Source organism: Lipotes vexillifer, unplaced genomic scaffold, assembly GCF_000442215.2.
Source record: "Lipotes vexillifer unplaced genomic scaffold, Lipotes_vexillifer_v1.1 scaffold841, whole genome shotgun sequence".
Taxonomy (NCBI): domain Eukaryota; kingdom Metazoa; phylum Chordata; class Mammalia; order Artiodactyla; family Lipotidae; genus Lipotes; species Lipotes vexillifer.
Genome location: NW_006798403.1, coordinates 154,114 through 180,030, shown reverse-complemented (window position 1 = coordinate 180,030; position 25,917 = coordinate 154,114). Strand labels below are relative to the sequence as shown.

At 35.5% G+C, this 25,917-nt stretch overlaps 1 protein-coding gene across 1 annotated transcript in view; it reads left to right on the top strand.

The window, feature by feature from the left end:
• CEP128 (centrosomal protein 128) overlaps positions 1 to 25,917 on the top strand; it is a gene marked incomplete at its 3' end in the record, with an annotated part of 210,477 nt that overhangs the window by 105,903 nt on the left and 78,657 nt on the right. Inside the window, exon 12 of the mRNA XM_007470471.1 lies at positions 3,808 to 3,959. Coding sequence (XP_007470533.1) covers positions 3,808 to 3,959 — 152 coding nt within the window. The remainder of the gene's footprint in view (positions 1 to 3,807; positions 3,960 to 25,917) is intronic.

The window sequence follows — 25,917 nt, the reverse complement described above, 5'->3', positions numbered from 1 at the left end:
CCTACACATAACTCAATATGTTGCCTAAGTTAGAATTTCCACATTGCCAGAAAATCTTCACTGGATAGCAAATTTTGACATACCTATCCTAATATATTTGTATGCCATTAAGTTCACTTAAGTTTCATGTGATGTTGTAATTTAATCATATTTTAACATCAAATACTTTAAAATTTATTTTTAAAAGTAAAATATAAGGTATTAGATTATTCATCAAAATTTGATAAAGATGCACATAGGAGCTCTCATTTTGTTTGGAAAAAGATCCTGTGGTACATTTGTTATATGTTTTGTTGTCTCATAAAATCTAGTTATTTTTGGTGTCTTTGAGGACTAGAAGAATCTCTTTTTTTTTTAACTACTTCCCAGGTTAAAAAAAAAACGCTTAAAGTTCTCTTGTCATTGTGACAGTGGACTTCTTTACCTTCTTTTAACAATTCTAGAGTTTTCATCTTTATGGAATACTTGTATTATTTTAAAAAGTTCTACGTAAGAAATGACACTCATCATGCTCTGCCTGCTGTTTGTTCCTCTACCCACTGCAAAATGACTTCCACTTCTACTTCTAAAATTGACTTTGCTTAGTTTACTCGTGGTCTTCTCTGTCAAATTCAAAGGAATCTTTCCATTACTTGCCTTACTTGACTCCTGTTTGTTTCCTCTTAGAAATCTTCCACTGACTTCGTTGTTCCTACTCTTTCCTGGTTCTTCTGTCTTAATTGTTTTCAGTCTTTGTATTTGAATCTTTACCTTTTGTTTACAGTTTGCCTTTTAAATGCCTCTGTTGTCTAGAATCCTATTTATGGTTTTTCTCACTTAGTACCTCTCCATAGGGGTTGTTATTTAATCTTATGCTTTAGCTATCACCTACAAATGATCCCTAAATCTCGCTCATCTCACTCTCCTAACCATCAACCCTCCAGATGGAGTTGTTCATTGGGCATCAATATATGCCTTTCCAGAATGCTCAGTCAGCCGATTTACAACTGAATTCATCCTTTCCTCAAAACCTGTTTTTATTTCCTATCTTAATTGATCGTATCATTCTTTATCCAGATAAGCCTAAAATACAAAGAACATCCAAACTTATTCCTTCTCGCCTCCATCTAATTAGTCTCTACGTCCTGTCTATTTGTAGATCCTGATATCTCTTGAAGTTGCTTCTTTCTTATTCCCCCTAGCCCAGTTTAGGCATGCTTCATCTCACCTCTGTTACCCTCTTAACTTGTCTTACTCTGTTGAATAGCTTGTCTGTGATCTGTCTTCTTTACTGCTACTAAAGGGACCCTTCTAAGACACAAACCTTTCATGTTTTCTCTTGATTAAAACCTCTCATTATAATTTATTGAGTTCTTACAGGGCATTATGCTACTCATTTTACACTGTCTCCTTTAGTTCTTACAAATATTCTATGAGGGGGGAATATTCTTACTTCCATTTTAATGACTTAAACAAAGAGACTAAAGAACAAAGAAATTGAGTGCCTTGCTTAAAGTTACATTTGTTGGAAGTAGCAGACCAAATCTTTTTTCTACCCAGACTTGAACTCTTAACTGCTGTCCTTTACTGACCCATCATTGTTTGTAGCAAGAGTTCTTTAAAATGGAGCATATAACCCACTGGGTACGGGAGGAGAGTGTTTGTAACACTATATTTTATACTTTATGTTTTAAGTATTTTTTTTTTTGCGGCACGTGGGCCTCTCCCGTTGCGGAGCGCAGGCTCCGGACGCGCAGGCTCAGCGGGCCCAGCTCACGGGCCCAGCCGCTCCGTGGCGTGTGGGATCCTCCCGGACCGGGGCACGAACCCGCGTCCCCTGCATCGGCAGGCGGACGGACTCTCACCCACTGCGCCACCAGGGAAGCCCAAGTATTTTAATTTTGATAAATGTTTCATATATGTATATATGTGTGTATATCTATGTATTTATATATATCCACACTCATATTTTATATCTATATTATGAAAAATATCAAAGTATTATGTCATCACACCAAATACATATGTGTTTTATAAATATACATATATGTATATGTGTTTATACATATTCATATGTATTTTCTCCATAATTTGTATAATATATTCATACTAATGTTAATTTGTATGTGTGTAATGTAATGTAATTTGTGTATATATATAACACTAATGTTATATATATCATGAAGCATGTCTATGTCTATATGTAGATAGGTACTATAGAGAGATATATGCACACACATATGCATATATAAATTTATAAAATAAAAAATGTATTTATAAGATGAATGAATATGTATATTTGTCAAATGAATAAATACATTTACACATAAAAAATATGCATATTTTCATGTTGAAGACCTAGCAGGGGTGGGCAGAGTATGGCCCATGGGCCAAATCCAGACCGCCTCCTATTTTTGTAAAGAAACTTCATTGGACTAAAGCTCCTCCCATTCATTTATGCATTGTCCAGGTCACTTTTGCAGTATAATAACAGAGATAAGTAGTTGTGACAGAGACCATATAGCTGAAATATTTACTATCTGACCCTTTACAGAAAATGTTTGTTAACTCCTGGTCTGTAGGCTAATTTCTAAGCTCCCTGGCAATGCATAACTCCCTGGTGACTCTCCTGTTTCCCTCCCTCATACGTATTAGCTATGTAGAACTCCTGTGTGTGCAGTTACCTGAATATGAAATCCAATATTGTTCCTTTATGCTTTATGCTGTTTCCTTTCCCTAAAATATCACCCCAACTTCATCTCCTTTGCTTGGTGAAATTTTGTATCTATTTTTTAGAACTACCATAGTAACCAGTGCTTCCTACCTCAGTTTCTCATTAAGAGAGTTAATTATTCTATCCTTTGGACTATTTTTGTATAATAACCATTTATTATACAGAAATTATACAGATATAGAGAACTGTTTGTCTAGTATCTATAAGTGCTCTTATCACACTATTAAAATACCTATGTATCTTTCATCCAAACTGTACAATTTTGACATTTTAATATTTCTAAAGTTAGCATGTGTCTTACACATGATCTATAAATTGGATTTGCTAGTGTTTCCTTCCTTCTTTCCTATTCTGGAAAGGAAGCTACTAGAAAAAGTAGTTTTAAATTGATAATATATGTTCCAATTTTTGACATCTTAAATTCAAGGAAGTACTTTATTTTTATGTTTTCTTTCTATCCTTGGAATGCAAGCTCATTGAGAAAAGGATTTTTGTGTTATTTATCTTTGAAAAAGATGGTGTTAACAGTGCCCTGTTCATCATATACCAAGTATTTTATGTTGAACTAAAAATAAATACTAAGTCAATTTATATTGTTCAGTGATACAGTTGTAGGTGTAGTCTCCAGAATTAATAGATTAGAGGTCATAACACAATCAAGATTTAGCAGCATCATTTGTTTACGTTGCAAGAAAAGTGTTTTGTTGTGTGAACTTCAGTAACTTTAGTTAGGTGGAGAAGCTTAGTTGAAAATTCTTTCAGTATTTTTGTTTTAGAATTTGGGGGTAATATAGGAATGTAAGGCAAATTAAAAAATGCATAGAATTTTCTTGAAATAAATTGTATTAGAAATCAGATAACACTTTAAGTTTAGTATCAAAATGTGATAATATTGGATGACACAGCAATGTGTATATTTTAGAAAACTGTGTGAGACTTGAAACAATAGAATGACAAATTCTGAGAAGTCTGTTGGGTGACAGTGACAGTTAATAAGTGGATTGTATTAGGTAGAATATTAAAACATACCATTCGAAAGTACATTATCCTGTGAGTAACGAACAACCATCAAGCTTTACATTTTCTCTTTTAAGGGGTTGAGCGGGAAAAAGAGGATCTGGGGAAGCAGATGTCAGATTGGAGAGTGCAGCTGAACTTCAGTGCAATGGCATCTGAGTTAGAGGAAGTGAAGCGGTGTTTGGAGCAAAAAGACAAGGAGAGAGTACATTTGGCAGCACAAGTAGAGGTAACTTTGCTGTTTTTAAGCTGTATTCAAAGGACTTCAGTTATGTTTCATAGAATTGCTTAATGAAATTTTAATATAAAGATTGTGATGTTTTATGAACTCTAGTTTGGATATAGATAAGGTAAAGTTATATAGATGACCACTTCAATTACATACAAAAATTTCTATGAATTCATTTCTCTTCATTGGGACCTCAAAGTCAGGATACCTATCAAACTTGAAAATATTCTCGTTCCAGTAGCAATTGAGCCCGTCCCTCAGACAGAGGGTCCTTTTTTCTTTGAAGGAACAGTTATTTGGGGGGTGAAACTGGCAGAAGGCACAGCAAAAAGTTATTACTGATATTTTTTCTTTGGAAACATAAAGGGTTTCAAATCTCCAGCTGTTTTCCATGAGGTAGAGTTGTGATGCCTCCATCAATTTAGAGTTGTGTAGTAGTCATGAATGATGTGGTAGCCATGAGTGAAGTATAACTAGGCAGCTACTGTTTCCAGGTTGCCTTTTATCTAGCACAGATGGTGTAAGTATCAGAAAATATTAAAAATCAAAGGAAAGAACTTCATAAAAAGAAAATGGCATAATTCCTATTTTAATTATGCAAATTAGATCAAACATGGAAGACACATTTGGAAATAGATATGTATCAGTCTTACTCTGTTCTTATTAGTGAAGTTGTGTTCTAATTGTAATAAGTTGCCACATTTGAAGAATTTCCTAAATAATAATGAAAGGTAGATAATTGGTGTTAAAAGCATATAACTTTATATAATCCAAAGGAAATATTTAATGTTACTGCAGTCTGAGTTTCTCTTTCATCTTGTCTGTGCATCAATAGAAAATGTATTTTAATTAATTAATAAATTAATTAGCTTTAAGATGATTGTTAAGTTTAAACACAGTCTAAAATCTCTACATTTTTTATTCCCCCCCACCATGTTTTATGTTTTTGATGTCAAATTTTACATCTTTTTGTGTATCCTTAACTGTTTATTGTAGTTACAGTTGATTTTCTGACTTGTCTTTTAACCTTCCACTAGCTTTTTAAGTGGTTGCTTCACTGCCTTTGCTATATATTTTCCTTTACCAGTAAGGTTTTTGCCTTTCATATATTTTCCTACCTTTATAGGGCCTTTCCTTTTTCACCTAAAGAAGTTCCTTTAACATTTCTTGGAAGGCTGGTTTAGTGGTGTTAACCTCTTCTTAGTTTTTGCTTGTCTGGGAAACTCTTTTTCTCTCCTTCAGTTCTGAATAACTTTGCCACATGAGTATCCTTGGTTGTAGGTGTTTTTCCTCTCATCACTTTAAATAAAATATATCATGCCACTCCCTTCTGGCCTGCAGTATTTCTGCTGAGAAATCAGGTGATAGCTTTATGGGGCTTCCCTTGTATGTGACTTGATTTTTTTTTTTTTTTTGCTGCCTTTAATATTCTCTCTTTAACTTTTACTGTTTTAATTATGGTGTGTCTTGGTGTGGATCTCTTTGGGTTCATCTTGTTTGGGATTTTCTTTGCTTCCTGGACCTGGATGTCTGTTTCTTTCAGCAGGTTAAATTTTCAGCCGTTATTTCATCAAATACATTTTCTACCCCTTTCTTTCTCCTCTCCTTCTGGCACCTCTATAATGTGAATGTTACTATGCTTGATGTTATCTTAGACGTCTCTTAAACTCTCCTCATTTAAAAAAATTCTTTTTTCTTTTTGCTGTTCTAATTTAGTAATTTCAACTATTCTGTTTTCCAGGTTGCTTACATATTCTTCTGTATCACCTCATCTGCAGTTGATTGCCTCTAGTGTATTTTTCATTTCAGTTATTGTATTCTTCACCTCTGATTCCTTCTTTTTTATATTTTCTAATTCTTTTTTGAGGTTCTAATTGTGTTCCTCCGTTCTTCTCCCAAGTTCAGTGAGCATTTTTACGATCATTGCTTTAAACTCTGTATCAGGTAAATTACTTACCTTCATTTCATTAAAGTTTTGTGTTTTTTTTTTTCCTGGGGTTTTATTTTGTTCTTTTGTTTGGAACACAGTCCTCAGTCTTCTCATTTTGCTTGACTTTCTGTGTTTGTCTCCATGAATTAAGAGAAACAGTTACCTCTCCATGTCTTGAAGATGTGTCCTTGTGTAGGAGTGTCTTTATACAGACTGTGTATGTCCAGTGGCTTTTGTGGAAGGGCTGGAGCCAAAGTGATCCGGGGCTTCTCCTGGGGTGTACTGGGGGCTGCTCCCTGGTGATAGGGGTGCTGGAGCTGGAGCCGTGTGGGCTGGGGCTTCGCCCAAGGCCCATAGAGGGCCATCACCTTGGCAAGGGAGCTGGAGCCAGCGGGGCTAGAGTTGGAGCCCAGCATGAACCAAGGCTTCTCCACAGGTGTGCCAGGGATTGCCGCCTTGGTGGGGGACTGGAGAGGGAGGCTTGTGTGGGCTGGGGGGGTCTGATGAGGCAGTCTTGGCAGGACAGCTAGGGTGTCAGGCACTTGTCACTCTGCTGCCTCTGTTCTTGGGCTTGGAGTAAGTTGGTGTTGCCAGTCTTTAAGAGCAAAGTCTCAGTTTTCTACAGCCCTCCAGCTCTCCTGGCTGTAAGCCCTGCTGGTTTTCCAAACCAGTTAAGGGGGCTTGTCTTCCAGGTGCCAGTCTGCAGGGCTGGGGTACCCGAAGTTGGGACTGAACCCCTTGCTCCTTAGGGAGGACCTCTGAGTTTGTGACGTCTCCTTTCTCTTTTGGGTCACCTGCTGGGGGTTGGCCTTCTGGGTTCTGACTAAATTACTTCTCTTCCCCTTGTACCTATCTTGGTGTGGTTTTCTTTCTTTATATCCTTAATTGTGGAAGAGCTACTCTGCTAGTCTTCAGGTCATTCTCAGAGATAGTTATTCTATAAGTAGTTGTAGTTTTCGTGTGTCCTTGGGAGGAGGTGAGCTGAAGGTCTTCCTACTCTGCCTTCCTCTCTACATGTTTAATAAATTCTTACTAGAAATATTCTCAGAGCAGTTGTGATTGTAGGACTTTTAAAGGTTTTTTATGAGAATTATTTAGCCTTTTATTCTGCTGACAAGTGTGGTAAAATATATGATTACTTTGTCAAAGTTAAATATTAAAAAAAAAAAAAAACTATGCTAATGATGCCAGAGGTAGAAAAATCTCTTTGCTGAGTTGTTTAAAACCACATGTTGGTCTGTCCTCCCTCCCTCCTTCCTCTTCTCCCTTCCTTCCCATTGTTTCTTTTTATTTACCATTTATGAAATAAATTGAAAAATCCTCAAGTATGTAGACATTTAAAATTATTTATAATGTAATAATGTTCTCATTGAAAGAGGCTGGCTTTCCCTAAAGTCCTAAATTAATAGTTCTTTTACATTTTCACATGTGTTACCAGAAGAGTTGGAATTCTCTTGGGTTAGTTGGGATAGGTTGTATAGATTTGGATATGAAACACAATTGGAGAGAAAGATTGAACATTTACTCACATATGAAATAGTTAATGACTATCTATTACATGCCAGGCACTGTTCCAGTTACTGGTGACATAGCAATGAACAAAAACCCCTCAGATTTCCCTGTTCTATGAAGATGATATTCTAAAATTGACATAGAATGTTCTTTGAGTTTGTTGCAAGTATAATTGAAATTCCTTTTGGGGGATGAAATATTTTTTTCCTAATTTCCATTGAAAAGGATATCACAAAAAGACATTGTTCATCCTGGAAGAAATGACCATTTATCAGTTTTCCCTGATTTTTCTTATTTTTAACAGTAAAATAATTAATTAAATTTATATCAGTTGTTTTAGATTTAGTGACACTTCTGATTATGGCTTGTTTATTTTTTATACTTGTGGAGGCCCTTTAAATATCTTTATCCCTAAGCTATTCTCAAAGTGACATCTAGTATAGACTTTGTGAGAAATACATATAGGTCATGGATCACTCAATTTAATCTCTAACAGTGGAAAATTTATTGAAATTTAATTGAAAAACATTTAGCCTCTGCTTTACTTTTGGTGATATGGAGTATTGCCTTATACATTCCATAAAAAATGGAAATTAATCTCATTTAGTTGCTTTTTTAGAAATCAAATATAAGTAAGAAAAGAGGCATAAAATGAGATTATTGATCAGGCCCAAGAACATTTGAAGAGTAACATTTCTTGTGGTTTGTTTGATCATTAATGTCTTTCTCTTTAACCTTGACCTAACACCTCTCCTGCAGAACCTTATACAGTCTTGTAGACTCATTTTTTCTTTATCTTCCGTCCTCATTTCCATCTTTTGTCGTTCTAGTTGTTCAGTGTTTCCATAGTGTCCTCTTTTTGTGGAAATTCTAAAGCTTTTCCTCCCTGAAGCCTTCTTGGATCGTATCCTTTGCAAGTGATAATTCTTCTTTTTGAACCATCCTTTTGCCTATGTCACTGAGGATCTTATGGCACCCATCTCACACTGTCTTAAAATAATCTGGGTTTGTTTCTTTAAAATTTCAAAGCAGGTTGAAATAAAGGAGAAATGGGGCTGCAGAAGAAAGTGGTCCTGTCACCAAGACAAATCTGACCTTGATATTCCTACCTTGGTAAAGATACCATTTTTCAATGTCTTGTCCTCTGGACAAGACATCTGGAAACTTGAGTTTTCTGTGTCCTAGAATTAATGTGACCCAGGATGTTGGTTCATATTAATAGTGACACTTGCAAGAGAACAGTATATAAAAGAGTGCCAGCTCATTGAGGTACCCTGTGGGAATCCTACGTGGATATTTATACACTATTCTCTTGTGCAGGGCACCATTCTCCCAATTTTCTGTACCTACATTTTAGAAAGCTGAATTAGTAACCAAAAAGTTGTTGGGGAACACAGAATCAGAGAGTAATGATGTCTAAAGGACTGTTTGTTCATGGCTATGGTAAGGCTCCCCAACCCTCTACCTCTCTTTAACAGCATTCTTGTACCCAGAGATCCTGTTTACTTTAGCAGATTCTTTCTTTATTCCTGGAGTATGTTGAACTGATTTCTTCTGTCTTTCCAACAATCTCCTCTGCTTCCGCTCTGATGCTTAACCTTCTGTTTACGTTTTCTTTTGATATGTTGCTGTGCACAGATTTTGCTCTGGGCCATTTACCAGTATGCATTGATGTTATAATTCACACTTGTGGCATTCTGGGAACCACTTACGAATTAAAGACTTAGACCCTTTTCAAATCATAAATGATAATGGGGTAAGAACCAGGTCTTATCTCAGTATCCTTTTACGCAAGCCCTGCAAACAATGCCTCACCCATTTTAGGCACTCAGTTAATATTTGTTGACTGAAATAATATATTGTAGAAAAATTTTACGGTTAATTTTCAAAGCTAACATTTGTTGTCCAGACATTCCTTAAAAGCACATTAATTTCTGGAAGAGTTGTCAGTATTCAAGGGGGGAGCTTTGCTCTTTCTCACTAATTGCATTAGTTTTTGTTGATCCAGAATATATATTTTAAGCAGTTGTTCTACACTGGGGAAAAAACAATGAAAATAGCTTGTGAAAAACCCAAATGAAAGCTACATTTGAGTTTGCATAATTTACTTTTCAAATTCTATCTAAGACCTTAAATCTGTATGTGCATAAAAAATACTAAGTGAGGTTTTTCTCTTCTTCTAAACTTGAGTTGAACCTCATTAACCTCGATAGGCTATTTGTATTCATAAGAATTCCAAGCATCCTTGATCAATGATTCCTCCTGATTTAATCTCAGCCTCCATGTTCCATCAACTTACGCTTCTTGGAAAAAAAAAAAATTTGACTTTTAAATTCAATGAAGAACTTCAAAGAAAAAAAGCAAGGTGCTGTACATAATATAGAGTAAGTTTTGAAAGTGATAATTGAGTGACAACTGACATGATTATTCATTAGCAGAAACTTGGGACTGTAATGCCAGCATTTCCTTTTAAGAAGAGAGAAGATTGTGGAAAATAAATGATAATCAATAATAACATTTTTATGATTAGTACAGTGGAAACAGAAGGAAGATTGTTCCTTTCATGCATGCTTTTAGGATAAACTGTTTTGATTTTTGCATTTTTTATATAAAGCTGGCCACTTTCCTATGCAGTAATGCCCACTTCAGTACTACTTTTAAACCCTTCTTAGAGACCTACGGTCTTAGACATCTTAATAACCTTGTCTGTAATTTCCTATTGTACTTCTTTTTTAAAAATCTTAGTAATTTCTTCCTTATCCAAGGGCATGTTATAAAATAAGGTATTACCTGAGCAATAAGTAATATTCAATATACAGGTTAGATTATAAAGAAAAATATTGGTAACAAAACTTTATACAGAAAGGCTCAAATTGTGGAACCTAGTAGAGATCAAGTCTGCCACTATTATTAACGAAATTAACTCTCACATTAGGACAATTGCTAAGACTGTAGATTCACTGTACTCCAAGTTCTTAAAAAAGATGATTATTGGCACAGATGCTGTACAAGTAAAAACTCTAAAACTAAACAAACCTTTACACTTCCTGAAAGATTTAGCTTAATTCCAAGGTCTTTCATCTATATGGAAAAAATAGGAATTTTAGGAGTTGTGAAGAAAGGCCGTTTTTCTATTTTCTGTAACTGAGTTGCAACGAATATTTCCAAAAAGCCAGAAAGTAGAAGTGGAATGAGCATTTTAATTTTGCTTTTAAACTATCACTAATATTTATTATAACTTATCATTTGAATGTGGTGAATAAAGAAATAATTTAGGAATAAAAATGTCCATTTTTAAGTTCTTTGTTTTCTGATATCATGATGATTTCTGCATCGGTTTTTACATATAAGTTGAATATGTAGGCCTTTGTGATTCTTTGTGTGTATATGATGTGTGTGTGCTTGTTCGTGTGTGTGCATGCATGCTTGAGGTGTTGGTGAGAGAGGGAGAAACTTACATTCCTCACAAAATAATGATGTATCAAAAACATATATTAGCTATAGGTTTAATATTTAAAGCAATTATAAAGATAAAATATAGCCTTGGAAATAATGATTGAAGGACTTGCTTTAGAAAAATGGGTGATATGAAACAAATGAGGTAATGTTCTTGCCTCAGTAATTGATGGTTATTCATTTCTTGACTACCACAAATGCCATTAAAAGGGGGATAAAAAAACTTTATAATAATCCAGTTTTAACTGTTCTTGCATTATACCTGTAGTCCTAATCGTTACCTTATCATTAGAGTGATTTTAATTTGATAGCATATCATTTTAAGTGGAAAACTAAATTGGTTTTTAGGTGTTTGTTTTCAGGCAACTTTCTACAAGTGGAAATGAGATTGTACTGAGCCTTAAACCACAAAAAAGTCAGCATGTTCATTATACTCTTGGAAATGTTCAAATAGTATGAATTATCTTTGTAAGAAAATTAAATTATGCATATGCACTGAGAAAACATTCTTTTAGTTTTTAATAAGTATCCATGGCTAACATAAAGGTTAATGTTAGCAAGTTTTTTCAAGTCTATTAAATGCATTTAGTCTCTAGTACTTCACTGGGTGAAGTGTGTGTTTATATTATGCAATCTTTTATTTTGGGAGAACCTGTAATGATAAAATGTTAGACTGTTTGCTCTTCCTTAAAGAAGATTATAAATTAGGCAAACTTTTGGCAATTCTGATTAAAGAACAGTACCTCCTACTAAGAAAAACTAGAAAAGCTGGGGAAGACATATATTTAAAAAAATCTGTTTGAAGTTATCAGAGAGTTATCTGGGGACAAGGACAAGAGGGATCAAGTATTCTGTTAAGGAGTGGAGTGCAAAGTGATGGACCTGACACTTAGCATCATTTTCCCTTGTAATGGGTTCTGAATTGCAAATTGAGCAGAGTTTACAACAGAGCTTAGGCCCATTGAAGAGGAAGAGCCCGGTGAACATCTTGCAGTTTCATTTGGGATACCCAAAGGGCTAAACTTCAGGAGTCTGGGTGAACTGAAAATACACTAACAGTCACAAAGACTGTAACATAGCTTTGAATCTGCTTTGATTTTATCTGTCCTTATCCTTACTGCCCATTTACACAAAAGTACAGTTGACTCTTGAACAACATGAGTTTGAATTTTATGGGTCCACTTATATGCAGATATTTCTAAATAGTAAATATTTCAGTACTACATGATCTGTGGTTGGTTGAATCCATGGACGTGGAGGAACCATGGATACGGAGGGCCAACTATAAATTATACTTGAATTAAACCCCTGTGTTGTTCAAGGGTCAACTGTAAATCTTTTGGGGAAGAAGGTATGATCATCCTGAGCCCTGATATTGTTTCTATAATTTGTCATACAATGTCTAGCCTTTAATCAAAACTTAGCAGGCAGATCAGGAAACAAAACCACACTACTTTTTAGAAAGAGAAAAGAAAGCAAGAAATAGAAACCAGCAGATAGACTATTCAGATATAGGTGTTAACAGAAATCAACTTTAAACGATGGTTATTAATATGTTAAGAAATTAGGTTATAAGATATTTAATCCTAGCAGAGAATAGGACATTATGAAAAGAATCACTATAAATCTGAGAACTGAAATATATAATAACTAAATTAAGAGCTGGATAGGTAGGTAGAGTTTAATGGAAGATTAGATACATTTTTTTTCTTAATTCTCTAAAGAATTTTATTTTTTTTCTTAATTCTCTAAAGAATTTTATGAGGCCTCCATCCATATATATGCTTAGGGTGTATAATATAGTATGTGGTTTGGTTTCTGGTTTTGTGTTTTGTTTTTTCTATTTTCTAATTGGCAATGAGAAAAACAACTTATGCAGTCATTTCATTCAATAAATTTTGATTAAGGGCCTGTTAGGTGTTGGGTCTGGTGCTAGGATCTGGGTGTACACAAATGAAATCAACATTGCCCTCAATAAAGGCACAATCACTGAACTTCCATTTAGCACTGAAGTGTCAATTCGCTAGAAAAACCAGGCCTCTTCAGTGTGGGTGGGCAGAATCACTGTGAGGCTTAAAATGGAGAACCAGGGGTATGGGCTTGGGGCCTTGAACCTTAGGAAGTGGGCATGAGTCTCCTCCATCCCTACTGCACCAACATGGCTCCTACCCTCCAGGGACAGAACAATATATATATTATACTGTTTATATATTATTATTATATATTATATATATTATACGTATATAAAGTCAAAGAGTCATCAGAAGACAAAACAGCAGAAATATCTTCAAATAGAAATTGGTATTTGGTGATTGAAAATCTGAAACAATGGTTTCATAGTTTTACAGGTTTAGTGATTTCATTATTATGTCACATTCTTCATTTATATTTGTAGCCTTGGGTATGTGCATAGCCTCCATGACCACCAGGGATGATTATTGTTTTAGCTGGACTCTCTTTGATTGTCTATTTCCCTGCTCCTCCCATTCAGCTCTGGCTAGGCTGACTTTGTTGTTATCTCACTTAGCTTTTAGCCTCTCCACTAACTGCTAGCTGATTTTTTTTTTTTTTTTTGACAGTGCCCTTTGGTATAAATTGCTCCACAATCTGATTCAGTTAAAATTGGGCCTCTTTGCAAGGCTAGGGTGTTGCCAGTCTCTGTGGCATTCTCTGATCCCAAGAGAACTCTCCTTAGCTATCCTTTACTTGATTCTCTCTATTAAACTTCTATCTGATCTGTTGTTTCACTTGTCCCTACTAGTGATATGGAAACCACCAGCCTCTTAACTGCTCACACCCAAGATCGCCATTGTTTTTGACATCATCCTTAGAAATGAATTTTCTATGCTCTGTTACAAATAACAGCAGAGCTGTTGAGCTTTCTGTTCATATGACCTCTCTCCTTCTCAGCAGAACCTCTGCATCCCTGCATTGGAGCTGAATTCAGAGACTATAATTTGTTTCCCTCTGCAGTGATACTCCAGCTCTTCAGGTGTGGTGTTGGGTAGGAATGGTAGTCTCTGATCTTCGCAGTTTGCCCCTTCTGTTATGGATCCTTCACTGTATTGAGTGAAATTGGGTAGGGGCAATCTAGATGTATTATGCCTTTTGCCCTACAGTGGGGGTTGGTAGGGGGAAAGGAGACTTGTCCTTTGGCTGTGCCTTCTTGGGGTAGAGCTTCTGCAATTCTGATCTGGGGGCCTGCCCCTCTGTGGGTGAATTTGTAGCCCTAGACTGGGAGTTGGGCATAGGGGAAGCCCTGTCTTCTTGGGCTATACTTGCCTGGAGTGTTGCTTCATTCACACTGAGCTAGGGAAGTGTACATTGGAATAGATTGTGGCTGAGATGCCACAGCCTCTCATTATTCTTACCAAGATTTAACAGATTTTCTTAAATGTTTCTTTATTTGCTCTATGCCCTTAGGACAATTTCCAGATGTTTTAAATGGTTTTTATTTTTTTAAATAATTTTTACCAGTTAACTGGTTGTTTTGCTGGGAATAGGGTCTGCTAACCTCCTTACATTGCCATTTGGGAAGTCTTCCTCCTTGGGAGAAATAGTGTACCAATTAGGAAAAAAATATCCACTCTGAGTCACAGAGAGAAAAATGATGGAAAATATGGAAACATTTATAACAGATATGTGGGACATAATGAAAAGTTCTGAAGTTCTAATGTATATATAATTGGAATCTTAAAAGTAGAAGAGAGAGGCAGAAGCAATATTTGAAGAGAAAAGACATCAGTTCCCATAATTAAGAAGTCCTAAGAATCCCAAGCAGGACAGATACAATGAAAATCACAACTAGACATGTCATAGTAAAATTAGTAAAACCAAAGAGAAAGAGAAAACCTCAAATGCAGCTAGAGGGGAAAGAAGATGTATTACCATAAGTGATCAAAATGGAAACCGGAAGAATAGGAAGATGTCTTCATAGTACTGAAGTAAAATAATTGCCAATCTAGATCCATACCCAGTGAAAATATTCTTCAGAAGTGAAGGTGAAGTAAAGATATTTCTAGACAGCAAAAACTGATGAATTCAGTTTTAGCAGAACTGATACGGTAAAGGTAATTTTTTTGAAGAGGAAAGAAGAAAAATGTAGCAGGGAATGAAGACCAAGACATGGGGTAAAAATTTGGGAAAAGTCTAAATGAATATTGACTTAAAACCAGTTGTAATAATATCTTATTTAAATTAATTAGAAAATTAAAATTACATCAATAATACTGCTTAATTTGGGAGTGGTACATTAAGTTGAAGTGTTTTTAAAGTCCTTGGTTCATGAAGAAAGTTATAAAATTACTAATCTAAATGTTAATAAGTCGAGGATGCATATAGAAATCTCTACGGTAACCACTAAAAGAAGAGTAATGGATAAATAACTAATACAGGGGAAGAAAATGAAAGCATTCACAGCGTCCGGTAAACAAAGATTTCCTACTAGGACACCAAAAGCATGAATCATAAATGAAAAAATATATAAATTTGATTTTGACAGAGTTAAAAATTTCTGCTTTATGCTTGGTACCGTTAGGAAAATGAAAAAAACTAGCTACATTGGGAGGAAATATTTACATTACATATATCCAAGTTAGGACTTGTGTCATCTTTATATGTCATTTGTGTATATTTGGTTTATTCCACTAGTGCCTGGTTGATTTAAATAACGTTTGTAGAGTAACCAGCATAAGAGAAAAAAACCATTGTTACCTCAACAGATAAAGCACTTATGAAAATTCAACATCCATTAATTAAGGAAACAGTTAAAAGGAAGAGAGGGAAACTTCTTGATACTGCAGAGTACCTACTGAAAACCTATAGCAAAAACCATGCTTAACAGTGAATTATTGGTTGTAAATGAGGCAAGCACTTCCCTCTTATTCAACAACATACTGGGACTCCTGGTCCAGGCAATAATGAAAGGAAAAAGAAAGGTATCTCTTTGGAAAGGAATTAATTATGCTGTCTTTATTTCCAATTGATATTTTAAAAATTCAACAGGCTATATAGATAAATTACTAACATTAAGAAGTGATATATTTCAGTTAAGACCCAAAATCAAATGTCAAAATAAAATGAACTTTGACCAGAGCTTTAAAGCTAAACCAAAAACAAACAGAAGAACCCAGTGAATCGTTTTCAGTCACATTGCTCCCACAAAACATATTGTCCTAATAAGTATTTATTTTTATTGAGAACAAAAAAGTTTTTTTTCACTCTTAAGTAAAATTTATGCAATTTGTTTTAAACTTAGAAAAGAGAATGTACATGATCAACATTAGAAACAAAGGCTCTACCTGTAGATATAAAGGATAAGAAAAATTAGAAAAAACATCAAGTGGTTGCTCTAGGTTAGCAGGGTCCAGTAGCCCTCCAGCAGTGATACAGATGTTTTGTATCTGCACTGTCCACACAAGTTAGCCAGATGTACCTATCGAGCACTTGAAATGAGGTCAGTGTGACTGAATTTTTAATTTTACTGAACTTTAAATATCAGTGGAATTAACAGGTGGCAATGTGATTAGATGGTATGAAATTGGCTTAGGAGCCATATCTTGAATTCTCATTGGTATAGAAAACACGCTGATTTTACTTTGATTGTCTGAATGTGGTCTGGCTGTGTGTGGGGAGGATCATATTCTTTGACTTTATTGAGGGGCTGATTATAGAAGCATTTCTCAAAGCCATCCCCTTCTATGTCTACCATAGTTAAAAAAGGGATTATTTTTATTTTTCCTTTTTTGTGGTAAAGTACACATAACGTAAAACTTAACTTCTTAACCATTTTTCAGTGAACAGCTCAGTGGTACTAAATACTTTCAGATTGTTGTGCAGCTGCCACATCATCCATCCCCATCCCCACAGAAGCCTTACACATATTAAAACAGTAACCCCCCATTCTCCCCTCCCCCCAGCATCTGGCAATGACCACTATACTTTCTGTCTATGATTTTGACTACTATAAATATCAATACCTCATGTAAGCGGAGTCATATGGTATTTGTCTTTTTGTGATTGGCTATTTCACTTAGCATAATATCCTCATATCCTCAAGGTTCATCCATGTTGTAGCATGTTGCAGAATTTCCTCCCTTTTTAAGGTTGAATAGTTGGGTTGCTTCCACATTTTAGTTATTGTAAATAACGCTGCTTTGAACATGGGTATCCAAACATCTCTTCAAGACCTGCTTCCAGTTCTTTGGGGTACATACCCAGAAGAGGAATTGCTGGATCATATGGTAATTCTGTGTTTAATCTTTTGAGGAACCACCATACTGTTTACTAGAGCAGCTGTACCGTTTTATTTTCCCATCAATAGTGCACAGACGTCCAATTTCTCCACCACTTGTTTTCTGTTTTCTGGTTTGGTTTTTTTTTTTAAAGTAATAGCCACCTGAATAGGTGTGAGGTGGTATCTCAAGGGATCATTAGTTTTGTTCAAAACACTATTTACTTTAAAAAAAGAAAATAGGCCTCTTTTATCTCATTTAGCTTTCCTTAGCTTCTCTTTTCTCCTCCTGTCTAAAATAGAAAAATTGATTTCTCCCAATTGCACAAGGTTATTGTATCATATAAGATAATGTGTCTGATCTGTTTCAAATAAATTGTAATGCTCTATAATGATGTAGAGCAATAATATTGTGCTATGTTACACTTAGTTTCTCCTCTTCATGATATGTCATATAATCAGGAATAATATTTGTTTAGTTGAACTACATAATTTATCTTCATCCTCTCAGCTGCCACATCAATACTGGATAGTCACAGGTGAACATCTTTCTCCGATACCTGCTTTGGGCTGTTGCATTTCATAGCAAGTGTGTAACCACGGGTTGCTCCACCTCCAACAAGGGTTGTCCCAAATACCAGTCTGCTTAAAGCAGTTGCTTAGAACAGTTTTATCCTATCTGTATTCAAATTTTCTTTTCCCAAAGTGCCTACTTTAGTTAAACATCAGAGTTGCAGAGTTAAAATTATCAGTCTATAGAGAGTGAGAAAAATTAAGAAAACGCAAATGTACTTTGAGATATGTGTGCCAGGGTCAGAATTCCCCTAGTGTGTTGCTGGGGCCTTAGATGATAATTATATGTCCCCCTGTGTTTTAAGTTAAGCGCTCTGAAGAAATGTGTATTTAAAATGTTCCGTGTAGTGAACATCACTGCTAATGAAGCAGAAGTTAATATTTTATTTCTTCACAAAGAGATGAATGTATTTAATTAATTGAACATTATTTTGTGTACTTTGCTTAAGCTTAGTATCATGTTTCATTAAAAAGTACAAGGAAACTGTAATTGTATGAAGCAGATATGTTCTCATAGGACTTGTGGAGAAATAATTATTTTTAATCACTGAGAAAGACTGAGGAGCCTATTATTTGGAAGTAATATCCTTTGTGTGTCTCTGCTTCATTGGGGGAAAAGAAAATGATAATAGTATATGTGGCCAAAATTAGTATGATAGTAAAGGCAGAAGGTTACGTTTTTAAAGGAAGAATATTTGTGACATGGTTACCATAATGACCCCTGATGTTTTATGTCGCTGATCCCTCACTCATTAAGGGTTTGAATCAGTTTTTAAAGATTATTAATACGTGTTTTGCTTGAGTTAAAAATAATTGACTCATAGATTTTAACCAATCATTACTTAAAAAAAAAGTTTTAAATAGTATGATCCCAATGAGTGGTGGCCTATTTTAACTGCATGTAAGTATATTTTGGTGCTACCACACTTGTTTTGATTGATTTGAGTTCTTTTATTAAAAGAGACTTGCCTTAGTTTTTCCTACTGTGGAAAATTGATTAGTTGTCCTCTCGGTATCTGTTCATAAAACACCTGAATTATGCTGAAATGAATGAGTTCATCAAGACATGTAAGAATATGTCAAGTTAATTTCCCAGTAGAGGTGATTGGGGCATGGCTTAATTGAGAATCTGAGAATTTCTGGTGAAATCCTATTAAATCTGTTAGTTCTTTTATTTACTCAGTAAAGGCAAAACTTTATAATATCAGTTAGGGTTTAGTATGGGAAATAGAACTGCTTTAGGTATTTTATACAATAGTTGTTTATAATGTTGGCAGATGTGGCCCTGCCTAGGCTTCCAAGAAAGTATGGATAGCACAAAGGGAGAGATTCACTACAGAACAGAATAAATTTTATCGTTTATGACCTTGCTGGCAAGAAGTAAAAAGCCAAATTAGCAAGTATATGGTCCCTGCCTCTCTTCCACATTCTAAATCTCTAAATCTCTCTGCATTGCATCTGATTTGCCCCTGGAACCTAGCTCTAGGGAGTGCTGAGCATTTGGTTTTGTAGCCTCCACGGAATAGGAGAGTATATTAGGAAGTGGGGCTAGAGGCTGACTACTATTGGGCATACACAACAGTGCAGTAATCAGGTTTTTCTTTCTGTTGAGAAACATGACCTTGCCTTATCTTTTTCATAGCTTTTGAGCCTAACCTGGTGGTACTCAGCAAACACAGGTTGAATTCATGTTAGACCTAATATCACATTTACAAACACATATCCATGCATTAGTAATGTTATATTCAACCTGTAGTTTCTTTACAGTTTTTTTTTTAAAGCTTCCTGTCCATTTTAGTTGAAACTAAATCATCTATGAATACAATTAACTGGTCACATGAAAACAAAAATGTCCCAACATGCTGGAAAAGAGTTTAATTTCAATAAAAACAAAAAATATAAAATTTTAATATTGTTTCCTGTTACTTGAGTTAATCATCTTCCTCACTGGGCTCTTTGCATCTCATTTTGGATATAATGTTACTGTTTTCTTCAGTCAGCATTTTCATCTTGTCCCTGCTTTAAGGAAGTCATACTTTGGGCTGGAATTAGTGAACAAATACATTGTTCACTTAGTGTTAAAGATGATTAACTGAATTCTATTTAAAATGGTATTCTACTTGAGGCTTGCTATTTATTAGCTTTAATGTCACTGTTTTTTTTTTTCCTTGTAATGAACTGAGCTTTATGCTTTAAACATCATTTTTGTTTCAGTGTATCACTTTGGTACATTCAAACAGTTACTACTTTTATTGTATTGGGTTTCTAGGAACTGTATTGTAAAACAGATTATTCTGTTGTGGTTTGTGTGTTTTTAAATAGTAAATATTGTAATTAAGAGTTGTGTTTCCAACCAAGGGTTTTTAAACCAAAATATTTTATGCTTAAAATGAAGTTGTCATTGATGCCAAGATGTAAAAATTCTTAATCTCTATAATAATTAAAATTTTAAAATATTCTTCATTTTTGGTAAAATGAGTATAATACAAACACCACATAATTTTACAGTGCGTGTGTTTAGCACACTAAAAAGTGTGTATGTATAGGTACAACTATTGTATTTTTCATTAGTAAATAGAGTCTTTACACATGATTGTATTTCCATTTGGCTTGCCCCTATTTTGGTATTTTTTCCAAACATTACAGAATCAAATTATTTGAATTCTTACAGAAGGCTTTATTTGTGAATATTTGGGAAAGGTGTCTTATTGATCAGATTTTCTTGTTAATCTTTTTCCTCTTCCCCATACTCCTTTCAATCCCATTTCCCCTACCAACACCAATGTTAAGGGCATGTCCATCTTGAAAGAAGGCATCAGAGGGAAACAGGGCAGGAGTGCTAGGCATGCTCTTGCCTTAGTGCTGTTGGTTGGTTGAGTTCTGGGATTGGCTGGCATGAGCATTCATTGTCTCTCTCTCTGTTTCTGTCTCTCTCTTCCCCATCCTTCCCTCTCTTTCTCACTCTCTGTTTATTACTTTCAGCAGCAACCATTGAATTATCTTCTTTTTGTTCCCTTTGTCACTCCCTAATGTTGTTCGGGGCTCTTTTCTTTGGACAAATAATTATTGTTAGAAAACATTACATAATCAGATAAAGACATTGAAGAATAAAACATAAGTATATATTTGGTAGCATAAATGGGGAAGAGGCAAAATTTGAAATAGAGAAGAAAGAATTGCTCATATTTATCGCATTTATTCAAAATAACTTACATGTCTGTTTCCCCAACTAGGCTGTATGGTTCTCCAGAGGAGTAGAACGTAGAACCATACTGTCTTATTCAGCTTTGTGTTTTGGCAGCTTGGTTGTTGCTGAATGCAGTAAGTGTTTATTGGACTGAATGGAAATATATCTGTATTTTCTTCAGGAAGACTGGCAAGTGTCAATAGTGGTTTTTTTTTTTTTTCTTGTTTCTTGAATGCCACTGTTCCTTCTTGTCTTTTGTAAACCAGCTCCATCGAATTTGATTGCTGAAATTGAACTTAGATGAGAGAAGAATTGGTTCTCAAAGTCCTTTCCTGCTTTAAAAGGATGATCTTCAATGATTTTTAATGTTGCTATAATATTTTACTATCCTAGTGTTAGGATAATGTCCTTTGGTGATTAATCTTTCTCAAGCACATGTCTGATCATGTTACACCCTTGCTTAAAAACCGTTGAAAGCTTAAACTGGATTTTGGCATCCCCGCAACCTGATTTCTCAACTTATCTTCCAGTCTTTTTTAGCCCTCTTGAGCTATTACTCTTCATGAGCAGCCTCAGATGGCTCGCCCACTCTGTGGCTCTTGCCCATGCTATCATTGGTCATGGATGCTCATCTCCTTTCCATCAGTGACCCAGTCTTTCCTCTTCTTTACACTTTAGTTTGCCCATTGTGGCCTTACTTTATCTCCTTCTTTATGAGGTCTTGCTGATCAGAATAGTTTCTCTTACATTTACAAACTTAAATCCTGTTTCCAGTCGTTACCATTGATATTGCTTCCCTCCTGCTTGGTCATATTTGCCCCAATCAGTATTTCTCTTACAGTATTTCTCTGTTTTTTTTTTTTTTTTAACATCTTTATTGGGGTATAATTGCTTTACAATGGTGTGTTAGTTTCTGCTTTATAACAGAGTGAATCAGTTATACATATACATATGTTCCCATATCTCTTCCCTCTTTGTCTCCCTCCCTCCCACCCTCCCTATCCCACCCCTCCAGACAGCCACAAAGAACCGAGCCGGTTTCCCTGTGCCATGCGGCTGCTTCCCACTGGCTATCTACCTTACGTTTGTTAGTATATATATGTCCATGTCTCTCTCTCGCCCTATCACACCTCACCCTTCCCCCTCCCCATATCCTCAAGTCTGTTCTCCAGTAGGTCTCTGTCTTTATTCCTGTTTTACCCCAGGTTCTTCATAACATTTTTTTTCCCTTAAATTCCATATATATGTGTTAGCATACGGTATTTGACCTTCTCTTTTTGACTTACTTCACTCTGTATGACAGACTCTGGATCTATCCACCTCATTACAAATAGCTCAATTTCGTTTCTTTTTATGGCTGAGTAATATTCCATTGTATATATGTGCCACATCTTCTTTATCCATTCATCCGACGATGGGCATTTAGGTTGTTTCCATCTCCGGGCTATTGTAAATAGAGCTGCAATGAACATTTTGGTATATGACTCTTTTTGAATTTTGGTTTTCTCAGGGTATATGCCCAGTAGTGGGATTGCTGGGTCATATGGTAGTTCTATTTGTAGTTTTTTAAGGAACCTCCATACTGTTCTCCATAGTGACTGAACCAATTCACATTCCCACCAGCAGTGCAAGAGTGTTCCCTTTTCTCCACACCCTCTCCAGCATTTATTGTTTGTAGATTTTTTGATGATGGCCATTCTGACCGGTGTGAGATGATATCTCATTGTAGTTTTGATTTGCATTTCTCTAATGATTAATGATGTTGAGCATTCTTTCATGTGTTTGTTGGCAATCTGTATATCTTCTTTGGAGAAATGTCTATTTAGGTCTTCTGCCCATTTTTGGATTGGGTTGTTTGTTCTTTTAAAATTGAGCTGCATGAGCTGCTTGTAAATTTTGGAGATTAATCCTTTGTCAGTAGGTCCCATTTGTTTATTTTTGTTTTTATTTCCATTTCTCTAGGAGATGGGTCAAAAAGGATCTTGCTGTGATTTATGTCATAGAGTGTTCTGCCTCTGTTTTCCTCTAAGAGTTTGATAGTTTCTGGCCTTACATTTAGGTCTTTAATCCATTTTGAGCTTACTTTTGTGTATGGTGTTAGGGAGTGATCTAATCTCATACTTTTACATGTACCTGTCCAGTTTTCCCAGCACCACTTATTGAAGAGGCTGTCCTTTCCCCACTGTATATTCCTGCCACCTTTATCAAAGATAAGGTGACCATATGTGGGTGGGTTTATCTCTGGGCTTTCTATCCTGTTCCATTGATCTATCTTTCTGTTTTTGTGCCAGTACCATACTGTCTTGATTACTGTAGCTTTGTAGTATAGTCTGAAGTCAGGGAGCCTGATTCCTCCAGCTCCGTTTTTCATTCTCAAGATTTCTTTGGCTATTCGGGGTCTTTTGTGTTTCCATACAAATTGTGAAATATTTTGTTCTAGTTCTGTGAAAAATGCCAGTGGTAGTTTGATAGTGATTGCATTGAATCTATAGATTGCTTTGGGCACTGAGTCTCTTCCCTGGTAGACAACACTTCACTCGTGTTGTCAGAATTCACTGCTGGAAGAATTGAGCATGTCTTGTGTGTTTCCACTGGGAAGGAGAAGACTCTTGGAAGCTTTGCACCTGGTTTCCACTGGTCTTCACTGCATGTCCTTTACCTTTTGCTGATTTTGCCTTGTATTTTTTCACTCTAATAAATCTTAACATAAGTACAACTATATGCTTCAGTATGCTTCTAGTTCTGTGAACCCTTCTAGCTATGACCAAACCTGAGGCCCTCAACACAACTACCCATTAATATATTTTCCCACCTGAAGAAGGAAAGAGAAAAGAAATCCGTTCAAATGTATGAAGTTTTAGTAAGTTGGAGCTTTTATAAATCTTTTGGTAATGTACTGTGAAGGGAATCAGAACATGCCACCTGAAAATATGCCACTTTGGTATATTGAGCATTTTCAGCCAAGGGCACTTGAGAACCAGTAGATGCAGGAAGGGCTCTCTGACCTCCTGTTTCTACCTAAAAGCAGGTCAGTATTTCCCATGAGGTAGGTGCTGTCTCTGTACCAGGAAGAGAAGAACATTGTCATCATTGAAGACTGGGAGTTGATGCCAAAATGGATCTGTACAGACAAACCTAAAATAACCCTTATCTTTCATTCCCCCATATATTTCCTAGTCACTTTCCCAATATTAAATCCCTTTTCCTTTGTCTTGTCATCTCTCCATAAATTCTTTGTTAAAAAGGTATATAAGCTCTCAGTCCCAACCACTTCTTTGCATCTTCTTTTTTCCTGTGAAGGCTCCTATGTATACATAAAAGTATTAAATAAAATTCATGTTCTTTTCTCCTGTTAATCTATCTTATGTTAGTTTAATTCTCAGGCCCAGCCACAGGAACTAAAAAGGTTCCCTTTAGGATTCTAAAGTTTTTTCCTCGCCTCGAACTGGAAGGAGTTCTTGGTAAAAAGTGTGTTTCTGTGTTTTTGGATTGTTCTTATCTTTGATAGTTACTTACATAGTGAGAAATAAATAATGGGCTTAATTAAGTAATATGAAGTTTAACCAGCTTTAGTAGCTGAGATAATTTCACACAATTTAAATATAAAAAGTTCTTCAGGGTAGAAGGTGCTTCCAGGAATGTATGACAGTAATGTTGGCATTGAAAATCATCACAATGGAATAAATAAGAAAATTGCCTTCCATTTAACGTTTCATGTAGTACATAGGAGGATACTAATATTTACTATACGTCATACCTTGAAAGCATTTATCCATGCATTAATGATGTGTTTGCATGCTTCATGTGCTCTCTCTGTGTATATGTGTGTGATGTGTGTGTATGTATGTATGAGTGTGTGTGTTTATTGGAGGATTTGTTATGAGGGTTCTATAGCATAATCTTTTGACTGATGGGGGAGAAATGTTTATTACAATGAGATTATTCTGATTGGTTTTTTGAGGAAGATGGATTAAAGAGAATGTCAAAAGAGTGACTGAATAGGATCTTCCTATTATGTTGTTAAGCTCTGGGCTTTCATATAGTAACCCTGTGCCTATTCTTGTGCTCTGTAATTACAGAAGGATAAATAATGCTGAACTTATTTTATTTCTGGATTCAAAAGAAATGCTGGAGAAATTCGAAGAATTTTGTATACTCTTGGGTCCATGAGAAGTTTGAGACTGTCTAACTGTAACCTCATTTATTTTTGTCAGCTTTTAAACGTTTATCTCTTGTTGATTTTCTCTTTTCCTACAGCAGTCATTTCCAACTTTCTCACTGTATTTAAATACACAAGTCCACCTCCATTTTTATCCTTCCTCAGCAGAGAGCCTTTACTACTATTTTAAAAAGACTATTTTTTTGTTAGGAGTTGGGCATCCAATACATTCACTTTTTTGATGTGCTGAAATTAAGATGCCCATGGGATTACCAAGTGTAGAAAGTCATTATGTAATTAGATATTTAAAGGTTTGGAGTTGAGAAGATCAGTCTGGCTCTGAATTAGGAATCACTTATATCTCTGTTTACCTATATACTTACCACCAAAGGCATTGTCTAGGTGGAATGATGCTTAATACTAGAACCCTATACAGTTATCTCTGTTTAAAAGCCATATATTTGAAGAGACCCAGGGAAGGAGACTATGAAAAAACAGGAAGAAAAAGGAGAACTAGTGAAGAGTATATTATGAAAGTCAGGGAAGAAGAGAGATTAGGAATGAGAAGAAGTAATTGGCAGTGCCACATTCAACAAGGATATTAAGAAAGATTTGTAGAGTCCATTGTATTTGGCTGTAGGTTATCTTTGGGGATCTTGATGAGAGTTATTTTAATTGTGTATTGGGACGGAAACCAGTACCAGTGAATCGAGAGGTCAATTGGAAATAAGATTGTGGGGCATCAAGTGTGGATTGCTGTTGGCAGGAGTTTAACAGGAAGGAAAGAGTACAGGGTGCTGGTTAGAAGATCATGTCAGATTGATAAAGGTTTTTTTTGTTTCTTTAGTTTAAAAAAATTACTGTGTTTTTTAAGGTGGGAGAAGTAGAGAAGAATGATCTAGTAGGGAA